The sequence below is a fragment of the Bombus huntii genome, chromosome 16, assembly GCF_024542735.1.
Source record: "Bombus huntii isolate Logan2020A chromosome 16, iyBomHunt1.1, whole genome shotgun sequence".
NCBI classification, from domain to species: domain Eukaryota; kingdom Metazoa; phylum Arthropoda; class Insecta; order Hymenoptera; family Apidae; genus Bombus; species Bombus huntii.
The window spans coordinates 3,835,774-3,862,124 of record NC_066253.1 but is presented as its reverse complement, the minus strand read 5'-3'; the positions used below and the strand labels follow the sequence as shown (position 1 = coordinate 3,862,124).

General features: G+C 33.2%; 3 protein-coding genes across 5 annotated transcripts in view; 1 reads left to right on the top strand and 2 right to left on the bottom strand.

Annotated features, from left to right (window-relative positions):
• LOC126874773 (probable cationic amino acid transporter) overlaps window positions 1-18,494 on the bottom strand; it is a 64,903-nt gene extending 46,409 nt beyond the window's left edge. The window contains exons 1-2 of the mRNA XM_050637185.1: window positions 18,331-18,494; window positions 13,061-14,109 (exon numbers count right to left, since the gene is read on the bottom strand). The gene's annotated coding sequence lies outside the window, so the exon portion shown is untranslated. The remainder of the gene's footprint in view (window positions 1-13,060; window positions 14,110-18,330) is intronic.
• Window positions 18,495-19,144: 650 nt separating this feature from the next.
• On the top strand, window positions 19,145-20,517 carry LOC126874800 (RPII140-upstream gene protein). Its single transcript, XM_050637241.1, has 4 exons — window positions 19,145-19,551; window positions 19,622-19,873; window positions 19,942-20,193; window positions 20,272-20,517. The coding sequence occupies exons 1-4, from the start codon at window positions 19,403-19,405 to the stop codon at window positions 20,384-20,386; spliced, it is 768 nt and encodes a 255-aa protein (XP_050493198.1). The 5' UTR covers window positions 19,145-19,402; the 3' UTR covers window positions 20,387-20,517.
• On the bottom strand, window positions 20,384-26,246 carry LOC126874791 (twinfilin). 3 transcript variants are annotated; one of them, XM_050637225.1, is made up of 6 exons: window positions 26,140-26,246; window positions 25,499-25,744; window positions 25,295-25,372; window positions 24,558-25,217; window positions 24,380-24,498; window positions 20,384-21,092 (listed from the first exon to the last, which is right to left on the bottom strand). In XM_050637225.1, the coding sequence occupies exons 2-6, from the start codon at window positions 25,521-25,523 to the stop codon at window positions 20,922-20,924; spliced, it is 1,053 nt and encodes a 350-aa protein (XP_050493182.1). In that variant the 5' UTR covers window positions 25,524-25,744; window positions 26,140-26,246; the 3' UTR covers window positions 20,384-20,921. The 3 variants fall into 3 exon arrangements, with proteins under 3 accessions (XP_050493182.1, XP_050493183.1, XP_050493185.1); XM_050637226.1 differs by lacking the exons at window positions 20,384-21,092; window positions 26,140-26,246 and adding an exon at window positions 21,390-23,996 and having other exon boundaries at window positions 25,499-26,095; XM_050637228.1 differs by lacking the exons at window positions 20,384-21,092; window positions 26,140-26,246 and adding an exon at window positions 24,148-24,288 and having other exon boundaries at window positions 25,499-26,096.
• Window positions 26,247-26,351: the final 105 nt, after the last annotated feature.

Below are 26,351 nucleotides of genomic sequence, written 5' to 3'. Positions count from 1 at the left end.
AGAGGGCTTATAATACAGGATCTGGAACTTTGAGCGATTAAAAACAATTACAATGTGACACACGAAACACCAGCATCTAATAAACTGGAAGATACCAACAACAAATAACAGCATACGTTGCCCGCGCAATAATTACAGTCGTCACATTTCTTTCAACCCTGCAAGGGCTGACATTTTAACGGACAGGCAGTTGTGTACACGACAGGATGCGCCAGGTAAAATGGTGTCTTTGTAGAACTGCAATTACGTTCGCTCGTGTTTCACCGTGACAGCGTCAAAAACATCGCGTTCTGCCGCAATTACCATTTCGAGCGACCGGTTTAATTGAACGGAACGACCCAAACGATTTTTCTTCCCGTCCCTAACCGTTTCGAATGTTAAACATCGGCCATTCTTTATTTTCCAATGATCTGGATGAATATTTACATGGCTACCACGATGATTATACACGGGCACGTTTAATTAAACGGATCCAGACCGCTACCGGACCATTTTTTTAGGTTAGGTGCGACTTGTTATTTTTACGATTTCATTTCCTGGCAGTACCCATATCGGGGAAATTTCTTTATTTTGAGAATATTTTAAAATTAGAGATCTCATTGCAATGTGTTAAACATATTGGAAATTTTGTGCAAGGAAACATTTCATCAATTCAACCAACTCGTAACATAAATGCAATATAAATTTCGAAATCTGAAAAATTCGTAAAATAATATAAATATGGAGATTCGAAACACGTGGAAAATAATATAGGTTTCAAAATTTCCAGTTTTATTTGAAACAATCGAAAATATTTCAAGTTTAGGAGGAACTTGATTATAAGAGAAGATTTCATTAAATCGACATCCAGCTGGGAGTGTAAAGCGAAGCAGAATGAAGACAGTGGATAAAACCTGTTAACGTCGCTAATTGCATTTCGATTAGGGTCGATAACTGTGTGATGTAACTGGATTCAATACCTTTTCCCCTCTATTTTTCCAATGTCGTGGCCAACGAACAAACCGTGTATTTCCAGTAAAATGGTAGAGACAGTGTGTTGAGCAGAGGATTGGAACGTATAGTATATATCGTTGAAATGAGGTTAGGATGCGGGTCAGCCATTGGCAACGCGAAATATGTAATTCGATTGTTTCGACTGCGCGTTGTTTCTTGCGAAACAATGGATAAAACCGGAGCTATTATTAATCCCTCTCGTGATATACTCGAAAACGCTACTACTGCAAATTAAATGTATCACCGTCGGAATTATAACCCCTAATGTCAAATTGCATTAACATTCGAAACTTTAGCAACTTGAAAATTCATCGAAGATATGTATTTCATTCCGTTCTCATCTCATTGCGATATATATTATCATATTATATTGAATTTTATTCTTACTGTATTTTATACATTTTAATATAAAAACAAAGTTTTTTTTTCTTTAAAGCTATTTTCTTTTCTTAGTCAAATTAAATTGAAATTATCGAATTAAAAGTATCGGATAATTAACGACAAGTTCATTAATACGATCCTTTCGCTTGTACAACCTGTTCATTGAGAATGGGTCGTGTTATGTGAAACACCGATCGTATAAATGACTGTCCCACTCTAATTAAAATTGACGCACGCCTCTTGGACAATAATAAATGACGATTTCTAGGAAGCCGGCAAACATGTTCAGCCCTTGTTAATTGAAAATTAACAATAACAATAAAAGTTTATTAATCTACCGTTGCTCGAGCAACGATAATTAATACGGTTGATTATTATCTTCATCGGCGAATTTAAATCGATCGTCGTATAATAGTTGGGCGAAGAGCCCACTCAAAAAATACGGCGCTGTACCGTGAAAACGTTGACACGCACGCTCGCCAGCCATCGTGGTCATCGATCATGCACCTCTTTTCTCCACGTGGCTCATTGCAACAAATGGTCGCATTAATGTCGCTTCCACTTGGCTATAATCTCATTAAATTATTGCTTCTAAATGGTTGAACTTCCTTGAAGTTGAACCTTTGGTTCAATGGTTGAACCTTTAAAGGTACACCAGATTTCTCGTATCTTCTTTAATAACGTATGATTTTTGCACAAAAATAGTGAAAAATGTAAAATAAAAAATGTATATTATACTGTAAATTCATTTTTAAATTTTTAGACCTACATCAGACTACTGCCACAAAAATTCGTATATGAATAATTTTGACATTACTTACTTTTCATTAAATAATTTTCCCCTTAAAAAGTACTTAAGAGGTGAGATTTTTATGTCAATTGAAACGTTATTAAAATAAGTGTAAATAACTTGGAAACAACTGAAGCGATATCTCATAGTGGCAAAAGGTGGTCTTTTTGGAATTTTTATGGTTTCGAATGCGAATGAAATTTTGAGGTTATTCTAACCCTGAATGGATTAATCGTTGTCTTTTTATTCCATATTTTATTCCAGGAGTCCATTCATAGCTTCTGTTTCTTTACAATTTAATTATGAGCGAGAATCAATTTGCATTCCTCTATTTTCAGCCAGGTTCATCAAAATTTTATATTTTCACACGTGGAATCGTTGGTTATTCGGCAGAACTAGTTGGCAGATTCCTTTGAAGCTTCGCTGCTATCTAATCAATAGATCAAGAATACGAATGCGACTTGTTTTGCTCACAATTAGATTTTTCCTAGTTAAGAACAGTTTTATCTCCTACCACGTGACCCAGTTCCACGTGCATGCCACCGAGCAATGAGGCTGGAGGTCTCTATACCATTTATCGTTTCCAATCGTTAATTACCGCCATTATACTTTCCCTAATCTTCATTAGAAATCGATCGCCATAGAAAATTCCCTATACGGTGCATTCATCTGCATGATTACATTTTTATTTACCCTAATCATCGTTTGAAATCAAATATTCTCCGTATGGCATATTCTCTGTATTCATTTGCATGATAATAAAAGTTTGAGAAAAAAATGGAAAAAAACTGGAAAATGTTTGGAAATTCTAGACAGTCAGTAAGAAAAACAAAGACAAGGCCAGGATCAAAATTACTCAGAGTTAAGAGAAATGGTGGCAAACAGATGTTTCGGGAGATTATCTGGTTGGAACGCGTCCAAAACGAGACCACGGAGAATTAGATTGCGGGAATTTTACAAAACCGTGGGGAAATCGGCTTACGATTTCTAGCCGAGGCTTAATCCGCGGAAAATCGGTCTGCAATTGGTCTTAAGTTCGACTATCCTATTCAAGCTGTTGAAAAAGTTTCGTTCCTTTCGCTCGTTTTAAAAACAAGATTCGAAATTTAAAATATAGAAGATTTTAAAAAATTGAAGAATAACAAACGGAAAAAAATATTTAAAAAAGTACAAGGTACTGACAAAAGCGCGGTTCTAGTAAAACATTAGAATTTAAGAAAATAAAGACAATAAAGATCCATATAACGAAATCTCGAAAAAGGGATTAAATATTAAGATTGATTTTTGAAATATTAAATTACAAAATAGATCTTAGAAAATGGTAAAGAAATTTATTAATGACGTTACGATGAGAGGAATTCTCACTACGATTGAGAAAATGCACTTGAATGATGAAACTTTTAATGAGAAGTAAAGTGGAACGAGTGAGATTTCGTGTGCGTGCACGTGATATGGAAACTGTTTCCGGAAACTAAAACTGGCGAACAGTAATTATCAAAACCTTACATAATTTGTGGACGAAGTTCGGCAACAAAATATGCCGGAGACTGTACAGATGTATAATTAGTGTTGGAATTGAATTTCAAGAATCGTCACCAAAATATCAGAATCGTCAAACAAAAACAATTCAAAAACAGATTCACATAAAAGAGAAAACGGATGTTCTTAGTGAAAGAATTAGCAACAAGCATACAACAAAGCTAGCCAAAATCAAACTATGAGCAGTTTCGTTAAAAATGTCCCTAGGAATCAAGGCCTAGTAAAATTCCAACAAAATTGTAAGAAAATTTCAGTATAAACGAACTTTTGGCAGTTTTAGCAGAATTAAACGCTAATTTAACACAATTTGATCTAAATTTGACACAAAAAGAAGCAAAGCCTCTAAGATTCTAAAAATATAAAGTTCAAAAAATAAAAGTCTAAAAATTCCTAGACGATATATAGAGGAATTCCGTCTCGGACACGTTTTATAATACCAGATAAAGCGTCGATTTTAGAAGGAAGGTAGATTTTCGAGCTACTGAAGCTCTCACGGGAGGAAAGCTGTCGTTCGTCAATTACAAGGAATTATTCTTAACGAAATATCACCGCATTGTCGTTGATTAACGCGGCGTACGCGCGACTGCAGATTTTGTTGGCGACGAGGAGGCCTTACAACGTAACCCTGAACTCTGGTACATCGATCTACCGCAATGCAACGGGCAGAAATACCAGGAAGCCTCCTCGTGCGAAAGAAGAACCCGGGAAAGAAGATCCTCTCGAGTGGAGAAGACCGATGAAGGTATACTTTAAACATTGACACTATGTGGCATAGTTATTATACAAAAGAATTATAGAGGGACTGATAGGAATAAAATTCATAGGCTGCTTCACTGATATTGATACGAAATATTTGCATTTACGAAATATTCGAAAGTGCAAAGATGCACATATAACAATGCATATATTAAATGCAGAGATGAATTCTTCTCGAGTTTTGTGCAAAATTTGTATGTAATCAATGCGAAGTGTGTCGAAAAGAATTCGTTTCTGCCTAATCCTAGCCGTAATCTATTAATACACGAAAATGTACAGGGTATATCACGATTTGTGGACAATTGATTGGCAATTCGAAAAGAAACAATAAAATTTGTTGGTTCGAGGCCTCGTTATCAGGAAACTCGAGTTTGAAAATTTGTCAAGTAGCGAGCGTTCAGAAGCTATCATCGATCAACACCAAAATTGGAAAATAGAGATTAGCGATAACAAGTTTTTTAAAATATGCCTGGTCTTTACCATTATTTACATCATTTTTTAAGAATGAATTTAATTGTTAATTTTAATTGAATTTTATTAATGAATTTATGATACCAGGTCGTTTGTTTTTTTTTTTTTTTTTAATTCATATGCATAATGAAACTCGGGAATCTAGAAATTAGTGGTGTTAACCAATTCTTCGTCTTTATCATTTTTATCGATTAAATGCATTTGGAATGAATGAAAATTATTGTAAATTGGTCAATTAATTTATCTTAGATTGTTGCAAATTGATGACGCACCGGGTGCGTCCTACATTAACAATTTCTCGAGAAAATGCGAAGAAGAAAAGAGAGAAAAAACAGATTTCTCGAAAGATCTACAATATAATAGCTCGTTAAACTGAATTTATACGGTTTCTGAGTTGCTAAGAAGCAATTTCACTGGAACAATTTTTTGCTACGAGACCGCAGGTTTGTCGGAAGTTGAGCGAAAAAATTGAATCTAACTTGCATTAAAGAGTAAACCTATTAAAACGTGGCGGGAAACGCCTGAGGCAGGGCGTAGAAGTTTCTAGAGATGGTCATAGTTCCTCCAGAGAAAAAGTGTAGGATGTAACGCTGTTTCATACTGTGCAGAACAAAGAGTATCTTTCAGTTGCTCTACCACGCTCCCTCCTTTAAAATTTCATTCATCCGTATTCTTTAGAAGACTCACTATCTAATCTTTTCGCTTTGTTTCTGCTTATTATGCAATTTTTAAGCCACAGTATCTTATTTTATTATCAAATTTGATTTTATTTTATCATCAATCCTGATAATTCCACGATATAATTCATTTTTATCAATTTTCCTGGGACCAAGGACAGCAAAATCAAGTAAATTTTCACTGAATATACAAAATTATTTTCCGAATATATAGACTACGAGAATTTGAGAGAAAAATAAAAATATTATTTATCATAGGACTTGTAAATTGAAAATTATATATTTATATTAATATAAATATCTAATTTACAAATATATTAATATAAAATTGTATATTAATTTCACAATGCCTGTGTTTTACACGTTATTTTGCTACTTGATCCTTAACTTTTCATCGAATGATTAAAAACCTGAATGTAGAACAAGTGGATGGAAGCCTGGCAACAATTTTCCAAGCCGAGTAACAACGGATTAGAAGCAAATTGCTCTGGCTAACATTCGCTGGCTAACAAGAGAACAACCAGATGGAAGAAGCGAAAAAGTATTAACGAGAAATAATCGCAGAGAATGGGAAATACGTTTTACTTCATCGTGGTAATGGGTGGAGCCTAGGCAAAGCTGTCCAACCGGAAGTCTGCTGCTGGAGATTATCCTTCCAGCCGACAATTTCACAATCATCAACATAAAAAAGAAGGAAAGGATGAAAGAGAAGAACAGGAAAAGATTTCAACGGGCAGTGAAAACTGTTTTATCACTTAGAGACCCGGTTTTCATAAATTAGCAAAGCTGTTAAAAGCGGATAAACAGCAGATGAATAATAAAGAACGAATGCGAAGAAGTATAAGCCAAATCCTATTTCTAGGCAGAAAAAAAAACCGAAAGAAACCATTGCAGTTGTGAGATATATATATATATGTACTTTTATCAATCACTATATGTATATAGTGCTCGTTAAAAGCACTATAAATAGACATTTGATCTGTGTGTGTATCTACGAAATTCGTGAAATTATTTAAAGTGTGTAAAATTGATTTAGTGGAGAGGTTATATTGTAAAACGTTCAGATAGCTTCGGTGGCGCTTTGTAAATTGATCTTTAGTGCTTGCACTAAGCTCTGCCCTCCTACTTTTACCCGATAGTGTATGTGGCACGCGATTGTTCCGGTTTGCACGTCGACCGACTGATATTCATGCCGGAACGTTTCGCTATTTTTCCGTCGTGTTTTTTTCTCCCCTGTACTTTCGAACGTTGCCACTGATTATACAGGACATCCACTTTTAATGGATCTGCTATGTCGAAGCATTGAAATTATTTGTGCTATCGATACCAGAAGGAGAAATTATCACTCCTTGATCTATTGTATCGCAAACTTTCTCACGGTTTCTACTCACCTTATTATGTAAATCTTATCTTTTTATACAGTTGTCTCTTAATTTTTCGTAATAATTTTTGTCTTCTGTGACTTAGCAAAGTTAACAAGTTAGGTCACAACATCGATGCAATTAGAATGGAAGCAATTAGTATCAGGTTCGTACCAGTATTTTTTCCACCCAATAACATGTTTCGTTTAATAAGTTTGATTTGATAGAATCACGTACTCCGTCGTCTCGTTTGAAGATTTCAACGAGTTTCGTGAAAAGCTTCAACGCTGATTCTGTACAAGTGGTTAATACCTAACTCTTACGCCATTCTTCACGTTCAATAGTGTTTCATTCTGTCAGTCTTTGATTCTAATTCGACTGTACTTAATTTACAACTAGGGATCTTAACTTTCAATGGATGTGTATCATTGAAAGTTACAGTAATATCAAGTGCTCAGAGTATTATACCGATGGATGGCTATAGCAAAAGTTTAACAAAATTTGAGGAATGAAAAATTCAATTAATTAATCATTTTATGATATCTGACTTTATTTTGTAAGCTATACTTTGCAAGTTAAGTGTTGTTAACCTAAAAGATAAAGAATTAAGAATTACCTAATACTATTAGCTTAGGTTAGGTTACTTAATTCTTTATCTACTACCATTAAGTTAGGTTAGGTTACTTATTTCTCAATTCTTTATCATTTCGGTTAATTTTACGTTAAGAATCATTTGATAACCTTTATCTTGCGAAGTACAGCTTACAAAATAAAGTCAGACATCCTAAAATTAATTTAATCAATGAACATTAATTTAATCGAAAACGAAATGTGCTCTGAATAAATTTTATTGTATATGTTCGACTTATTTTTACATATAGAATTGCCCTTTTGCCAGCTGCGCCATAATTATTGGAACACTACGTGTTATTTATTCGAAGCTCTCTTATAGTTATGGATGTAGGAGTAAATAAAGAAGTAGTGTAGTGATTCCATGATTATCTTAAGCAGCATAACTAAGTTGTATAGTTATAGGTATGAAACCAGATATTTAATTCAGGAATGGGTATGAACGAGTGCGCGGCCAGACGCATGAATTCATACTTGACCCGCTTGGAAGTCGGTCTTTCAAGAATAAAAATCAAGAAACCCTGCTAAAAATTCACAGAAGGCAGCGTTAGGCTGGTCCTAATTGAGAATTTTGTGGCTTTCTTTGAAAACCCGCCCTTCCACCTTGAATCCTACTTTTTGTTCAAAACACTTCGGCCCACAAGTATAAAAGAATTGTGTAATTACCTTTTCCTAACCTAAAAATCTTTCAGTCAACTTCTCACAGTAGCCTCGATGAATTTTCACTTCTTTATGATTCGATTTCTGCGCGATTATAATTATTTGGAACATATTTCATATACAAATCGAATCACAATGAAATAGAAGTCCGATGTGAATGGCTTAAGAGAATAAATATAATTCATAAATAAACTGAGCGATAGAAACAGTTCATGTTCAGAAAAGGTTAAGTGAAATGTCCCCAGATGAATCTTTAGGTTAAGAAAAGTAACTATTATGTATACAATTCTCACGGAGCTTTTGCTTTACGTTTCTAGTAAAGATAATTTAGATAAGAATCGAATTATAAATTACAGAATGAAGAGTCCACTGAACAATTTCTAGATTAGGAAAAATAAAATTGCCTGAGCAATTGCTGTTCGAAATAACCCATTGAAAATCCACCAAACTCGAATCAACATTATCAGTTCCTCCATTACAAGCCATTCAGACAATCGACGATTATTCTCTTAAGTATAGGGCAAATCATCCATAGAAACAGATATTAGGATAATAATCATGGAATACGATTAATTAGTAAGAAAAGGAGGTATCAGTTACACGGTTCCTGAATAAACAAGGAAAATACGGATTACCGGAAATGGCTGAGGAGAATAGCTGCCTCGAATAATCGCACAGACTCGAGAAGTCGGTCAATTAACAGGAATAGGTTCGCACAATGGCTGGTTTCGCGTGAAGCAAGGTAGAGTACTCCGAGCAATTTCACGTTAGCACTGGATCCCAGCGTTCATTTAAAAAAAATACAGTGGCTCGCGATAGTATTCGAACATTTACCATAGTAGTTGTAAAATATTTGAATACAGCATGAATAGTATCAAACATATAGTTAATGCTAATAAAGATGGTTTTACTGTACATATACCACCAGCCATAAATATTGGAACACCCGACAATATTTAATAAAAAGTGCATTCTTTTCATTGCTTGTATTTTCTAATTATACCTCATAATGTAAAAAAGCTTATTAAAATAGAATTTAGTTGAGTTCTCCAATCAATGTAACAAATAGGTGTCCTAATACTTATGACCTGCAGTGTACAATGCATATAATATATTCACAAATTATTTGTATAGGTATTCGAATATTATCATAAACCATTAAATCAAATAATCCCACAGAAGCCAGTTTCTGCATCATATTTCTTCTCTTTCATAGTATTTGGATCATCAACCAATGAAAACTGTTGCCTTTCACACTGGAAAATGTTTCACGTTTTGTAAACGACCAGGGACCAATTTAATCCTTACATTATCGTCCCACTTTCCAGTTTATCACTCCAATTTGGTGCTCCCACTAGATCTGAATATGCCATCTACTATTTATTCATCACGGACCATTTGCTTCTTTATTTTGTTTGCTCTTCTATTTTATCGTGGTCAGGAAAAAATTGACAAGCATATATGCAGAGATGCAATCAAGCGGTCATATAACAAACTTTCGTTCGATAAAAACCTTCCTCTTTTCTCCATTTTTACTTCTGTTTCCTTCGTCGTTGCTCTTTCAAATCGACCTTTTTCCTCTTCTTTTACTTTTAACGACAAGCATGAGCTATCATTAAGAGGTATTTCTAGAAAAACTTGTCTGCAAAATTGTCTCTTCAACTTAATATTCTCAACTCCCCCCCCCCCCCCCCCCCCCTCCATTTGTCCTTGTTTTTGTGTTCCAAATTCTGACAGTGGCATATTACTCTCTACTTTCTTCATTTCAGGGAATTATGTGGATGATAGAAGAAATAAAATTATTTTGTTATCGTTTGGTTGAAATTTCTTGGACATTATATAAAATTGCTGTAGTTTCAAAATAGGAGTTCTACATGTATTCTGCATTTAAATTCTAATTCTTAGATTATATATATATATTATATATATATATATATATATATATATAAATAATTATTCAATTAATTATGTATTAAAAATATAAACTCAGGTTACATTAATAGAATAAATGTGCTATTGATTTTGTTGACATCTTAAGCTTACAGTTTGTATGTTTCAATTTCTGAATGGTAAAGGTAGAAATTCTATATTCTAAATTTAGACCTTTCGTATTTTATTCTCCTTGATCTAAAATTGGATCCTCTATGTCTAATGTAAGCTCAGGCTATTTCAACAGGGTAAATGTTATTGATTTTGTGGACAATCTAAGCTTAGAATTCCTATACTACAATTTCTTCATATGTTAAATGTGCAATGTGTTGATATTCTAAATTTGCATTTCCTAAATCTCTGTATTTAAATCATCTAATGAAGTCTTGCATTCTAGATTTAAATCTCCTATATTTTAGTACACACTATGAATCTTCTATATTCCAAATAACCCAGTCTTCTTGAGTCTCCAGGTTTCAGACCAGCAAGATCACAGACATCACAAAAACTGAACAGAAAATCAATAAGCTGAATATTGCAAAAATTCTTTACAAGCTCCTACTTCTGACAAATTGAAGCGAAGAATCCTTACCATATAAAACCTGACTTCTAAGGAGATAAGCACAAAAACCTAATTTTCTCAATATATCGATTATTGGACTTGCCCTATTTTGCAATTCATGTCTTCAATTTTAAGCCCAAAAGAGAATAATAATTCCTTTGGATATTTACTACACGAAACCTGACATATATAAAAGGATAAGCACAAAAAGCTGATTTTGTCAAAATATTGGTTGATGAACTTATGTTATTTTGCAATTCACGGTTTCAATTTGAAGCCCAAAAGAGAGTAATAATTTCTTTAGATATTCATATAGAGAAATTTGTCATTTAACGTGAAATGATCATAGTTGAAATAAACAAAATGTAAAGAGGCTACTGTTGCGTGCAGAGGAACATTTTTATCACGTTCCCGACACATCGAGACAAGTCTTTCGTGTTTACGACGAGCGGCTTAACTGTTTGGTCGATCGGTCACGGAAATACGATAGCCTGGACAGGGCCGTTTAATGTCACTGCCAGGTATTACTGGAAACGAGAGTGCTAGACATCGGACAGATCGAAGAGGACCTTCATAGAGATGTTCCACTGGGAATATGCGAAGGAGAAGAGCACTGTTATATTGCCTAGCCTTAGGACACTTGATCCCAGAACAACTGAAATAATTATCACACTAATTGGTATCTTATTTGAAAAATCTTTTTAGGATGGAAAATAGATAATAACTTTGAAGGCTAATTAAATAAATAGGAACGAACTTGAAAGCTTTACTTTGACATAACAAGGACTGTGAAGAAATTACTTTTTGTATAAATAGGATAATTTAAGTCGAAGGAAAGTGACAGAAGATAAATTCCAAATATTACCAAGTCTGTAGTTACATAAAATTTTGTGAATGGAAGAATTATAGAAGAAAAAGACCAAGTCTAACAATTATCTAATTCGTTTCCATAACTTTCTACTTATTAATGAGAAAAGCTGTCAATATTTCTTCAAACCTATATTTTAATAATATTTTCCCAAAAGATCTGTATCTCAAAAAATGTTGATGAAAGTCATCTAAATTTCCTCTACATTAGACTTATAAACCGTGAAACTAAAAATGATATCAAGTCATTTTTCACAGCCTTTTCAATTTCAAAACCCAGCGAAATTTCTTCAGAACAAGGTTTTCTCCTGTGTATTTCTCAAGAAATTAATCTGAAATTAACGACAAGAACAAGTTTCTAGCCCCTCGGAGGGAAACATTGGATCTTTTGCACTTTCTTCTATTATCCGTCGCCTCAGTTCTTAAGGAAAGTTTGACATGCTTCGTTCCATCGACGTGTAAGAAGGAAAAAGAATAAGATGTCGTTCCTCATCAGCCGACCAGACTAAATTCGAATCGAAACTCCTCTTCAATTATTCCCTTTCTTCCCGTTTCATGGATCATGCAATGCCGCCGCCTGTCGCAAATTAACCAGCTTTCTTTATTTCAGAATGATATATTATATATATGTATAGGTTCGTGCTACGTCTTCGAAAGTAAGGGAACGTCAAAGTTAATGGAGAGAGGACCATAAGCAAGAGAAATAGTTCTCTTTTCTACTGTTTACTACTGATCTAAAATTAGACATCGCGAAGGAGATCACAGTGCACGCGATGGACTGCTTCTTTTCTGGAAATATCACCTCTGTGATAACACATTGTGAATTGTTGTAACTGAGTGGATGTCTTTCAAGGCGGTTTTGTAGAGAATTGATTAGGGTCAATGGTATGAAATTGGAAAACAAATAGTGATCAAATTTATGAAATTTCTTGGCAATTAAAATGATTTCCAATAGATAGCAGATAATTTGTTAAGAGTTGCCTTCTTCCCTTGATTTTAGCACTATATCTCTATCTTTATTCCAATGAAGATTCCTAAAGTCTAACTTCTTGTTTCCTGGCCTTAGTGCCTCTGAACAAATATAAAAACCAGGATCCTCCTCTAGAGACACTTAGACCATCCTATATAAAGCTCAAAGCTAAGCAAACAAGACTATCAACACCATTTCTCTACATTCCAACTTTCTTATGCCAGACAAGAATTACCCCAATAAGTGTGTCTTACTTTATCACAGTCCCTTTCAATCATCCGTAGTCATTAACTACTTGAAAGATCTCCATAAGACAAAGCTCGTATAAGACTTAGCTTTTGTAGAGGCTTAGAACTCGTAATCTTTCTAAAAAAAGAAAGCACCAAAACTGATCCAAGTCTATAGAAGTCTGTTCAACACTATTCGACAAAGAGTACAACCAATTAATAGAAAATGACAGAATAAGGTACTTACCTCGTCTCGTCTACCCCGTCGTCGCGGTCACCCTCCTCTGCGTCCACGCCACAAGGAATCACAGTTCACGGTGGAGTGGTACGAATTGGTACACTAATCCAAAACGGTCATCGGAACTAGCTGAGTGATCCTGGACGTGTAACACGCCAGTTGTGCTGCCACACGTAGCAGGGGAACGCGAACAGACGAGGATAACGATGGTACAACGGAGGACGAAACCAGCTACACTCTCTCCGTTTCTAAATGCACATATATACCTATCTATCTATCTATCTACAAGCCTATCGGTCTAGATTTGATCAGACTCGCACGATATGACCCATCAGTCTCTCCTATCCTTGCACTAGGTACGCTGGCTCTTCTTCTTCTTCACCATTCAGTCCAGCTTCGTCTATTCTAGCTATTTCAGACCAACTAAGTGATCCACAGCTACGAGAAAATGATATTTTATGATATGTTTGGTTCACCAACGACGGTCGTCCAGCCGGATTTCCTCCCTTCCTTATTGGGCCTTTTTTCTCTTCTTGTCTTTGCCCTCTTTTTCTGTTCTTCCTCAGCTTTTTGTTCTTGCTTGGTTGGTGTTATTTGGTGTCAGCTCGCTGGTCGGCTGTTTAAGTGAGAAAAACGTAGCTGCCGCTTTCTAAACTAACGAAAATTCCGGCACACACGACTCTCTCTCGCTCTCGCGCTCGCGCTCACACACGGCTCCCGATGCTGTTGGCCAGAGTCACATTTTAGTGCGACACACACGGGTGGCGGTACTCCGTGGGGCTACGCTCTCTCTCAGCTTGCCTCCGTCTCTGTCCGCCTTGGTCGAGCCTCTATCCCGCCCCTAGACAACCGACCCCACTATCGCGAATCCCCACCTGCGTGCAACCCCCTGACGATACACCCCCAACAGAGTGGTGGTGATGGTGGTGGTAGCTATAGTAATGATGGTTTAGACCTCTTCATGGTATCGGTTTGCTCATGAAAATATCGTTTTCAGACCCCTGGCAGTGTAACCAGTTACATTGTTTGTTGTGGATTTATTGGTACTACAGGAACACCTGGAAAATGATTTGGTATTAGTACATTATTGCAAGTAAACTTTTGTAATTGTAGTATATCTATGGCATGGTATTTTAGTATTATAATACCATCCATGGTATACTGAACAAATAAATAACAATAGTTCAGTACAATATTAGAAGTATATTAGTACTTTAGCATTAAGTATGTTTTTTGTTCATTATTCTTTAAAACTGGGATGATAGTTCCACAGAAAAATTGTAGAGTGTGTCAAGTTATTTCCATCACTAGCACCCCCTGAAACACCCCTGCCAAATGATACACCACTGAAGCCTCACCATGCTTCCCCTCCACAAACCAATAAAACCCGGTAGTGTACTATCTCCAGGGGCACCCTGTTCCCTAAAATATTCTACAAATCTCCTGCACAAATAAATAGGGACCTGCGAACATTAGAAAGCACTATTTGAAGCATTCAGCTGAGAAGATCTATATGACTCTCTATTCTTTCTCTATTTTTCCATTCAACGTAATTATTCGTAATCACACATAAGTACCCATATAATTGCCTATTATTATAGCAGCTATTACTGTACAAAGGGAGTAGTTTAATATCTCGTATGCAACGTGGTACCTCCTCGGAATTAATTAATTACTAAAGTCGTCTCGGAGAAGTCCCTTTTCAAAGAGATAATTCCAGCGGTCAGATCCACCAGTTGCTGTAAACGACCATCCAGTCCGAGGAACCTCTTCTAAATAGGAACCTGTAAACGACCCGATATTTGCATGACTAAACCGGTACCATGGTGCAATTTATTTTTAAAATAGCTGAACGTTGTGATTGTCAGCATTTGCAGACGATCCTCCCTTAGACTAGGAATTTTATCCTGGCCCAAAATTCACCCGCTCCCCCGACGATTATCGATTGACCAAACTTTCACAATCCCTTTAAACTTAAACTGTTGAAATATTCACACGGTGGCTCTTCGATGTTGTTCGAGATAGAGCGACTGCATTGAAGTAATTAAATTCGAAGAATTGAGCTTGCCAGATCATCGATAGAAAATTCAGATAATTAAGATGGAAAATTTGAAACAAAGAGATCGATCAAGTTCCTCAACCCCTTTGTCTATAGAATAGAAGAATTCTACGGTGATCTAAAGATCGATTATTTTGGGATTTTTGACTTGGAAAAATGTCCAATTTCCATATTTCAGGATTTTCACGCTTCCAATTTCTAAACTTGGAAATTTTTGAAATTTCCATTTGCCAGACTCGAGAAATTCTAATTTCCAATTTTCTAATCTGCAGATTTTCAAATCTCCAACTTCCAGGCCTGGGTATTTCTGAATTTCTAATTCTTCAATTTCTGTACCCAAAAATCTCCAAATTTCCAGATGCAAAAAACGAACTCCCTAAAATTCCTTAGTATCACTCACATTGACTAGCTTGGACCCAACAATAAATTGCTGGCTAAGTAATTTCTAACTAACTATTTAAGATACAAATAATACAATAGTGGTATGGAACCCAAAAAACAGTACGTGTCTGTGGCATCCCCAGAAAAGCGGCAGCTTATCCCCGTCGAGCAAGCCACCCCTGCCGCATCGTGGCTTCAAGAGCACCCCCGGCTCAATAGTGTACGCAGACGTGCTATCTAGATACGTCTATCTAGAGACCGTGTCTGCCTTCCTGGCCCTGGTTAAATGGACAAAACTTGTTTTGATCTGTGAGCCTATAAGACTAGTGACTGAAGCTAACTGATATTGCTACGGGGCTTTGCAAAAGGTATCTACACTGTGGTCCAGATGAAGTTCGATGAATTGTGATATCTCAGAATATAGAACTGAAAGACCAAGAATATGTAACCTTGCCTCGCTACAAAATTTATTAGAATGTTAGAAATTAAATTTAAATAAATAAAGACATGCAGAAACCTTATTGAATTTTTCTTTATTCAAAAACAACATTTTTTACTTAGAGACTCTGAGTCAATGAACGAAGGAACATGTTCGTCTCGTCAAGTATTTGAGAGAATTCGTTTTTTGAGTAAATTACACGAGAAATTAAACTCCATTCAATTGCCTTTAAGTTTTCGAAAAAATGTTGTTTTCGAGAATGGTCAGACGAAGAATTAATATTAGACTCGATTAATAATTTTCAGTAGACTTGAATTCTCTGTAGACTTTCATAGAGAAAGACCCATAAACGTTTGGAACGTAGAACGTGAAAGCGAGACATCGTTCGATCGATAGATCTCGACGTGATAATTATAGTAAATGCATTGAATTATTCGGTCCCGGAGGCTTCCAAGTCGAGTACTGAGAAAACTGTGCGAGGCGAAACGTAACCTGTCCGTCCTGTGCCAACTTTCACTCCAAGCGTGACGATCCCAACAGTGCCGTAAAGAAACCAAGGGGGGGGGCGACTCTAAGAAAACTGAGAATCCCAAATGTTGCCCGATAAAAATTCACGGCCTCGTAAAAACAACTAATCAAGAACGGCAAGTAAAACGAGGAGTATCGCCCATCCAAGTTAATCTCACGGTACAATTTATACCAATGTATTTGAAAAGTTAAGTAAAATTATTAAATGAAAATTTGACTCACTCGATGAAGGAATGAAATAAATGATGTTAATGCTCGATAAATGATTTTAATAAAACGAAGAGAAGATGTAAATAATTGCCTCTTAAAGGTCCACTTAAAAATACTCTATATCGTTCTATAATATAGAAGAAATATTTTGAATAATTGTGAATGATATAATAATGTGATTTTACAAACTATGTTTTACAAATAAATTATATTTATAAAACAAAAAGATTTGAATTATTCATCTATATGTTGTATTTTTGTACAAAAATTATGTACATTATGCATATTATATTTACAATACAATTACAATATTACTCCAATGTACGGCCCTGGTTCCACCCCTAGCGCCCATCCCTACGTTCACCCTCACCTTCTTCTGGTTCCCCCACCACGCGCATGAAGGATTCTCCTATTGACGTTCTACCCCCTCCACAGCTCTCCCTCCACGCCTCCTTCATCTTTTCCAGCACACCCACGCGTACTATCCCTCTTGCGTATCACAGGCCATGCTCTGACGTAATATTGTTACGTCAGAACAGCATCGTACGCCGGCGCATATACGATGCACCTGTTCGTTTCTTTTAGGTTTAGATGTCGTTCACGAGATTAATTCGAATAGGTTGGAAGTAAATTTTGGTCGAACTTTTTCTTGATATATACAAAATTTTTATTATAACATATGATAGTTCTAAGAAGTAAAATCCAAAAATATTGGTACTAAAGCGTGAAAATAATGACTTTCAAAGTTACACGCATATAAAAATCATATTGCACGGTTGGACGCCATATTGACTTAGTAGACAAAGTCAAAGTAGACATGATACGAATCTCTTTTACAGGACGTCTTAAAATTAATACATTTTTATATTCTTTTCGTCAAAAACTATTAAATGTTATAAAATGAAGTCATAAGTTCAGTATGATCTAAAATGAAGTTCATAAAATGAAATCCTCATATCCATTTTAAGTTTACCCGATATAGGTTAAAGAATTGACAATTGCATATTTATAACTTTAAATACGATTTTTGCATTTATAATTCTACCTATTTTGTGCATAGCATTAGTCTGTAATTATATAGTGACATTAATTTAGAATATTTAAACCATTAATTTATAGTAATATTTAAGCTATTTTTTGTAACTATATAAAATAACTATAACTATTTCTAATTAGATATAATTATAGTGATGAATTATGCGTGAAACGTGTTGATTAATATCAATATATAATACATATTTAAAATTTGTTTCTTCTACTATAATGTTTTCTCCTTAATGGGGCTTTTATCATTAATTTCAATCTAAGAAGATCATTAAAAGAAATAGTGTCTTCTCTTAGATAGGACTCCAATTCACTAAATATACTTTACATACCTAAAATGCAAACTATAAAATTCGAATATTCAAATATTCAAAAAAGTTAAAGAACCCTTCTTTTGCAATTATTTTGCAATACGGTAATCAAAACCAGTATCCTGTTGAGATTATAAAAGACCCCAAAGTATCATTTCAAGGTTAAGTTAATAAACATAAACCTTCATTTTTTTAAATAAACCATTCATTGTATTTGTTCACACGGAAATTTAACTAAATTTTTTTAATTATTTTTTTAGAAATTACGATAGAAATTGCGATTTTTTGTTTCTCATGTAGTACTTACGGAAGAGGAGCGAAGTCTGTTAAAGATCGACATAATTTGTGAATATGACGGTTGAAAATATATAACTTTGATGCCTAATGGCTTTCAGGATACGTAGAAAGTAACGAAAACGAATAAACACGGGATAAATCTGAATAAAACACGGAAACATTACGTTAACGAAGTACACGTAATTCACATTGAGAAATTCAAACGCAATACTAATATATCGATTCTTATAATTTCGATTCTCGAGTCATACATATATTGCCATTTTTATATTCGTACAATTCTCGATATTTATATAATCGATCTTAGTCAACCAAACGGGGAGATCCCCCTTTTTGCCTTTAACAAGGCGTTTTCTTCTTTTTTTATTGTTATTATCAGTTATTGTTTACCTGGAATTGTTCCCAATTAATTGCGATACTTTTTCTGCTTTTATGAAGTACGGTATATAATAAAATACACCAATTTGATGGTGTTAAAATTAATTAAAAAGTTATACTATCAGTTATGACTAAATAAAGTTATAATCGAACAATACCGAATTATCAACAATATCGAATTTTTAATTTCACATTCAAGTCGTGTTATTTATTTTTAGTCATCTTTAATGTTTTTAATTTTACCTATATTTTTTTGTACTTTTAATATATACTTTTAATTTGATGTTTTGTATAAACGATATGTGAAATCGTTAAACAAAATCATTATTTCAAAATATAATTGACCACTTAAATAATTTTTAGAGTTCTTTGTTTTTCAAGTAGTGAATATTAGTCCTCGTTACTTGAAAAAATGTACGGTGCACAGCTTATAGGTTGGGTTGTCCAGTACAGTGAGAAGCGTGTAGCTCGCTCTGGCGCGCGAGGTTGGCTAAGTGTTAACAAATTGAATCCTTAACCTCACTTTCGTTATAACGTAATTATTGTATAATAAAATAATTGAATTTGAAATCTAGTTTGTAATAATATTAATTTTGTTGCCAATAAACTATGAATATATAAGTTTATAGTATTTCATGTTATCAGTGCTTATTGAATGTATGTTAAATAATACATGACCTGAAAGCGATAAATATAGAAGAAACATGCTACGTACAGTAATAGATAGAAGATTAATCTGCACTGCGTTTTTCCCATTTGCTTCTTCGTCCGACAACACTTCCAATGATAGGTGGATAGATACATCCAAAGTAAAAGGATTTTTAGGCAAATACAGATGTTACTTTTATGACGAGTAAGAGTAATCATTTAATTTATATTCATCCATTTATTTAACACATTATTACAATATTTACTTTGCACAGAAAAGGGTATCCAACCAAAGAGGTACAATCAGTCTTCAATGCAACATGTGCAGGGAGTGCAACAGGATTTGTCTTGGGGGCATTATATAAATTAAAAGACGTGCCACAAACATTCAAACATGAGAATCAAGCTACATTATATGAAAACAAGTTTGAATATAAAAAGAATCTGCAAAGAAGAATTGAAATTGTTACGTTTAAAGCAGGTTTTCCATTTGCCATGAAAATTGGACTGTTTTGTTTCTTATTCTCGTAAGTCTTGCAACTAATTTCTATTATAATATTGTACAAATATAAATTAATCTAATATTCTTTATCAGGAGCATGTCTTCATTCTTCTATGTATATAGGGGATACAAATTTGATATACTAAATTCCACGTTTAGTGGTGCTATAACTGGTTTCATATTCAAAATGAATATGGGTATAAAGGGATTAATTTCAGGAACTATAATAGGTACAATATTGGGTACCTTTTATGGCTCTGTCACAAAATTCCTTTTATGGATAACTGGATCTGAAATGGAGAACGCTTATGAAGCTGGAAGCAAATTAATGAACATAAGACGAGAGTATGTTTGCTATATTAATTGAACTTAAAAATTTTCCATTCCAAATTTGAATACCAAAGATAAATTTCCATTTTTTAGTAAAATAAAAGAACATGCAAAGTCCATGAATGCAAACGAATTATCAGAACTGCAAATGATGTATATTAAGAATCAAGAAGCGAATGAAGCACTTAATAAGGAGAAGAAAGAGTAAGAATTTAAAAGATAAAAATTTAATAACGAATGTATATATCTTATTAACATATATCTATTAATTTATGTAATTATTACATGAAATATTATGTAATAATATTTATATTTGATAAATACAAAACATGTATAGAACATATTCAAATCATTCTGGTCTTATCCATAATATTTAAGATGAATGATAAATAAAAATATCATTCTGTAATATAATCAATCGTCATTAAGAACAATCCTTATTTACATCCTAATAATACTCTGTGCATTAAATTATAAATGAATGTAGTATAAATACAAGTTTAAAATCGTAGTTACAGAATAGGCCTAATATTTGAAACTTCTTTTTAAGATTTGAAGTATCTGCATATAAATGGTTCTTAAATTATAAAACAAATAATCCTCCTTAATGAGGAAAAAAGCTAGATAAAACAAAAAACTTTCATCTTTTAACACAAGAGAACACAATATATATTTATCTGTATATGTGATGAGCATATTATATATCTTCTTAGTTCAACTCAACAAATTTGAAAAACATTTTTTTAAATCTCTTGTTCCGAAGTTCCTAAATCTTGAACCTTGGTTAAGCGTTTTGCTCCTCTCCCTGGTGGACCCTTAGGTTTCGCAAATTTTGGCTGATGTAAACTGATTTTTGGATGTAATTCCTCTTGTAAAAATTCTTCAGTTAGTTCTCTTCCATCATCTATTTCAAGCTATATAATCAACATATTTTAAAGGGAATTATTACATTGCATTACAAACTAGAAACATCATTTACTTTGTGAGAAAAAAATACATGAAAAATGAAAAATAAAACTCTAACTTGATAGGCCTATTCTGTAAGCTGAATGTCTTAAACATATCTTAAAATCTTAATCATAATTACATACCCATCCAACGACTGATTCACGTTCGCTCCTTATAACCTATTAAATTCTGTGCAGATAAATCATGATAAATAAAGAAGTGTTACACGTTACCTTATTGGCAAATTAAAACACAACAAAGTGTAAGATTAAATTGCATAATGCTTTATTATTTCTAGCGTGTTTAGTATTGGCAAGATACACAATTTGTTTGATCATAATGAACCTACAATTATGTACTAACAGGTTGGAAACGGAATTATACTAAAAACTTACAGAATAGGCCTGGTACAATATATTATAAATTGAAATATTCCCAGGCTACAGTGTGCGTTATGTTTAAATATAGAACACATTATTCATTAACAAGTTTTTGAGCACTTCGCGAAAAACTTTCCTTTTTTTTGCAACTAGACATAGAAATGTGTGCCAAATTCTAATTGTTCGTCAACATGTAAAAATAGGAAAACATCGATAAGGAATTTAAGCTGAAAAAGCTTTTACACAACTATAAAGGAATGAAATACTAATAAATTATGAGTATATTATATTCAAGAACTTCCAATTCTTGTAAAAAATCTCATGCTTCAAGCTTAACTTTCATATCAATGTAAATGTATGTATAATAATATATACTTGGTAGCAAATGAAAAGTAACAAAAATTTTTCAATGGATTTGAATAAATGCCAAGAATCTGACACACTTTTTTATTATTATAAAACTTGTTAAATTAGGCCAAACTCTTTCAATAAGTTTTTTATTTATTTCTTGGACGAAAATTTTTAAAAAGTTTATAAAAAGCTACGAGAGTTAAAAAAATACAGATCACAAAAAATAGAATGCCTCTCGAATATCTTGTTTGCTGGCTACTAGATTATAGTCCCATTTGCTATACATTTCGTATTAGGAATGTTTTAGAAGAAATCTAAAAATACTTTAAAAGAGATAACAGTAACTTATCACAATTCATTATGCGCTGTTCTCTAATTAGTTTAAATTATTAAATTGAAGCGTATAAGAATATGATATATGAATTTTCTTATTTAAAACATATCTTATTATACCTTACATCTTTTATTAAAAATGAAAGTAATAAAAAGTTAAAAAATAACCGTAAAGTATATAGAATGTGTGTGGGTGTGGGTGTGTATGGGTAAGTGCGTACATACGTGTATATGAATGTTCAAATATTTTTATCTATATAAATTCAAACACTGCACAATTTTTCCGATTGTACAACTAATGGGACATACCAAGTTCAGTCTTTATATATATATTTGTGGAATCTAATGTTTTGTATAATTTACAATAGTATAGAACATGATAATATATATATATATATATATATACACATACATACATATATAATATAATGTATATAAATATATATATACATATATAATTTAATATGTATATAAAGTAAATAGTATTATCACTAGCTTGTGTTCAAAAATGATAATCATGTGCAAAGAAAATATATCCACAAATTAATGTGGTAATTTGCACGTTTATCACTTATCCATTTATCTTCTTATTTATATTTCACAGAGAAGTTAGGTGAGTGGCATTAGCTAACTGGAGCACATGGAATTTTCCCTAACTCTCTAATAATCACATAAGGTATGCAGGTTTTACCACAGATATTTGTTTGAAACACTCTACCTCTATTTATCACTAATTCCTATATGAGTGTTCGAATGAATTTGAAAGTCAAGCCTTCGAGTTTCACTTAATAAAATTACTAATATATGAAAAATGAATACTTAAAAATACAATATATCACTTTTCATTGGACTAGGAACTAATTCACACAGTTAACTCACTGGGTTTATTTTTCACATCTGACACAATAAACATTAAAAGTAGCATAAGAATTATATAAACTATAAAAGATGTAAATTAAAGGAACTATATAGAGAAAAAAATATCTTTATAAGATTTTTTATTAGACATTGGAACGCAATTAAAAAAATGCAAAATCCAATAGAAGGCTTCACTTTCAATGTCAAGCAACTAATTCTCACTTCATGATCTTTCTGCTTTTCTTGTTCTTTTTCATACAGTATTTTCTGCACGAATAAACAATTATCCATTACATTATGGTACTGGATCAACAAGAACTACATCTCATGGGAATTCTATGCATTGCGAGTTTCTCATAGTTATCAAAAAGATATTTTGTAAAGATCTTAACATGACAATTTTGCTCTTTAAAATTTAGAAAAATACATTGTTTGGTCTACTCTGAATTGCTACATAGATATACATATCACTTTGACCAATTATTACTAAATATCAATAAATATATTGCTAATTAATAAAAGATTTATCTCTGTAAAGATGCGCATTAAACATTTTCTCATTTAAATCACTCCATAATAACTGCATAACTATACTGTGCTAATGTCGAAGTTATTCAAAACCGATTACACCATCTTACACTACATAACATATTCGATCAATTAATATCGTATTATCACAAATTCAGAATTTACGAAGGAAGATATTAAATGTGTAAAACATCTGAAATATTTTATAACATTTAAGAAACATTTAAAAATGACAGACAAAGAACGTAGATTCGGTTAACTCAAGATACAAGATCTCTTCTGTTTTGACTTTTTCTCGGATATAGATTGAGGAGGAGCATAGGGCGTTGATGGAGTTGCAGGAGTTATTGCAGCTGTTTCTTTTATAGTTGGAGGATCTTCCAACATGTCTGCCAATTCCTCACCACTATTTACTTCCAACTAGGATTTATCAAATTTTTACGAAAATAAAAAAAGAAAAAAGAAATAATTTAATTTCAACATTAAGATTCACATGAAGAGAAATGAAATTTGAAAGCAAGAAATACTACACAATGCGACTAAAAGGGTAAAATATTCGTTAATATCGATGCACGCTATAAGAACTATCTTTTTTTAATTAAATATGAAATACATTTCTCACTGGTATAAAAAATGCACAACATACAATTGAATATTTTTATCTTTCAAAAAGCGTATAGATCCTAATATGATTTACCAGTTTTAAATAATCCTGTTAAGACATTCATGCAAAAACAAACCAATAGAAACAAAATAAATTAGAAAATATGGTTTACATCAAGAACTTTTATTTATTTACTTACTTTTTTCGTTATAGTCACTCCAAGTGATTGAATAAGTTCTAATAGCGGAGCTTTACACGATGAATATAACATCCTTTCCTTAATACTGCAACTGTATCCTGGCATGCTATATATAAAAACTGCAACATAGAGGTACATTATTGATTGAAAGACTAACATTTTTATTTTTAGAACATACCTATACATTCCATGTAATCTCCTTCGTGCGTGTGCTTAAAATTATAAAGATGATATCTAGCAGAATCAGATGGGACTTTTGTTGGTAGTTTATCCAGTGAAACTTCACAAGCCATAACTAAATGTATCTTCTCCTCTTCTAAGTCGATTTTTAATTGAACATATTCATGTATACCTTTACCAAGCTCCATGATCGCTTGTTTTGCCTCATCCGTAACAGGGAAGGCAACACCACTCAATGTTTGATGCCTTGTTTCTACACTATAATCTGTAGTAACTGTGTTTTTTTTAAGTTCTGCTAACTCTTCTTCTGCAGTGGTTAATGGTGCCGGTGCAGCATTATTCCTTTTGTATTTGTGATAACCTTCTAATGTTATATCCTCTGGCACCGTACCATGCAATTCTTCCTTTATAGACGCAGTTCCAAATTCTTGTTTCAAAGTTGCTTTTGTCGACGCATATAACATCTTTTGCCTAACTGGTGCAGTATCAGGTGACCAAGAGATAAATAACCAGTCATAACCAGAGTCAGAAGACTTAGTATCTAATCGATAAAGAATATATGCAGGTTGATTCTCAATGATCAACGGTTTGATCATCTTATCATAATCATCTTGCCACTTGTTCACTGGTTTTGAAGAAGCAGCAGGTGTTAGTTCCTCTATGAAACAAAGATACACTTTTATTCATGAAACTTGTATTAAATTCACACTCACTGATGGCAAGAGGCAAACTTACCATTCTCAATGGAAACTTTCAAGACTCGTATTTTTCCATCTCGACATTTAGCAAACAATTTCTTAAGGGCATCGTTCGCTGAAATAACCAAACCATTAATTTGTCATTATTGTTGTAAAGATGTTTTGAGGTTAATGGCCTATATTGTAGAACTTTCTACGAGATTGTTATGTGGAATCAATATTACAATGTAATAATGAGTACCTTTGATCCCTGTCTGATGTGACATGGTTCGTAAAAAATTCGAGCTCTGTTGAAAATATGGTAGGAAATTAGTCGCGCTTCCTCCCCGACCTCTTCGGATTAATCGTGAACGAACGATCCACCACCACCACCACAAACGGACCGTTCAAATGACTAGAACACGATGAAAAAAATCGCAATAGAATCCGAAATTAGGGGAAACCACCGATACACAACCTATTTAGAGGAGAACTTTTCGGGAGGATCCTAGCAACAGAGAAACGTACGTCACGCCAGTGAACCTGTCAAGAATGCTCCAAATCACGGCCGTACGACCGTGCTCCAAACCAAGCGATTATAATTTATTATCTCGAACAAAAAAATCTTAACTGAAAAAGAAGCGACGTAAAAACCCACAGAAAATTATTTCAAACGCGAAAAATGCAACTTATTCAAATATTATTATTAAGACGAATAAAAATTTTTGAAATTTTGCAATATGACTTTTGCCCTTTATTCGCGTGTATCTGTTTTAACAAATCTTCAGTTCCATTTACAAACTTAATCACATTATTAAATTACGGATTTTTATGCAAATTCATATACATATTTAAAACGATAATTGAAATAATAAAATCTCAGTAGAAGATTATTTTATTTACAAAGTATTATAGGAAGCACTACACTTTGGATATTTTATATTCTTTCTTATATTTTTTCTCTATAAGTACATAAAAATATGCAGTCTATTATTTTACTATATATTGTAATCTAATATTAATTGCATTACATATACATATTTACTTATAATTGATTTATATCTTACAACAATATTTTAATTTTATTTCAAGATTTTTAATTAGTGCTGGAAAAT

What these genes read in the sequence shown, in the direction of transcription:
- LOC126874791 (XM_050637225.1), bottom strand. Translation starts at nt 25,523, where the DNA reads ATGTCACATCAGACAGGGATCAAAG. An exon ending in AGATTACATGGAATGTATAG is followed by an intron (nt 24,499 to 24,557) that starts GTATGTTCTAAA and finishes TCTATGTTGCAG; the next exon opens with TTTTTATATATAGCATGCCA. An exon ending in GAGTGACTATAACGAAAAAA is followed by an intron (nt 21,093 to 24,379) that starts GTAAGTAAATAA and finishes TTGATTATATAG; the next exon opens with CTTGAAATAGATGATGGAAG.
- LOC126874800 (XM_050637241.1), top strand. Translation starts at nt 19,403, where the DNA reads ATGCTACGTACAGTAATAGATAGAAGATTAATCTGCACTGCGTTTTTC. An exon ending in AGATGTTACTTTTATGACGA is followed by an intron (nt 19,552 to 19,621) that starts GTAAGAGTAATC and finishes TACTTTGCACAG; the next exon opens with AAAAGGGTATCCAACCAAAG. An exon ending in TTAATGAACATAAGACGAGA is followed by an intron (nt 20,194 to 20,271) that starts GTATGTTTGCTA and finishes TCCATTTTTTAG; the next exon opens with TAAAATAAAAGAACATGCAA.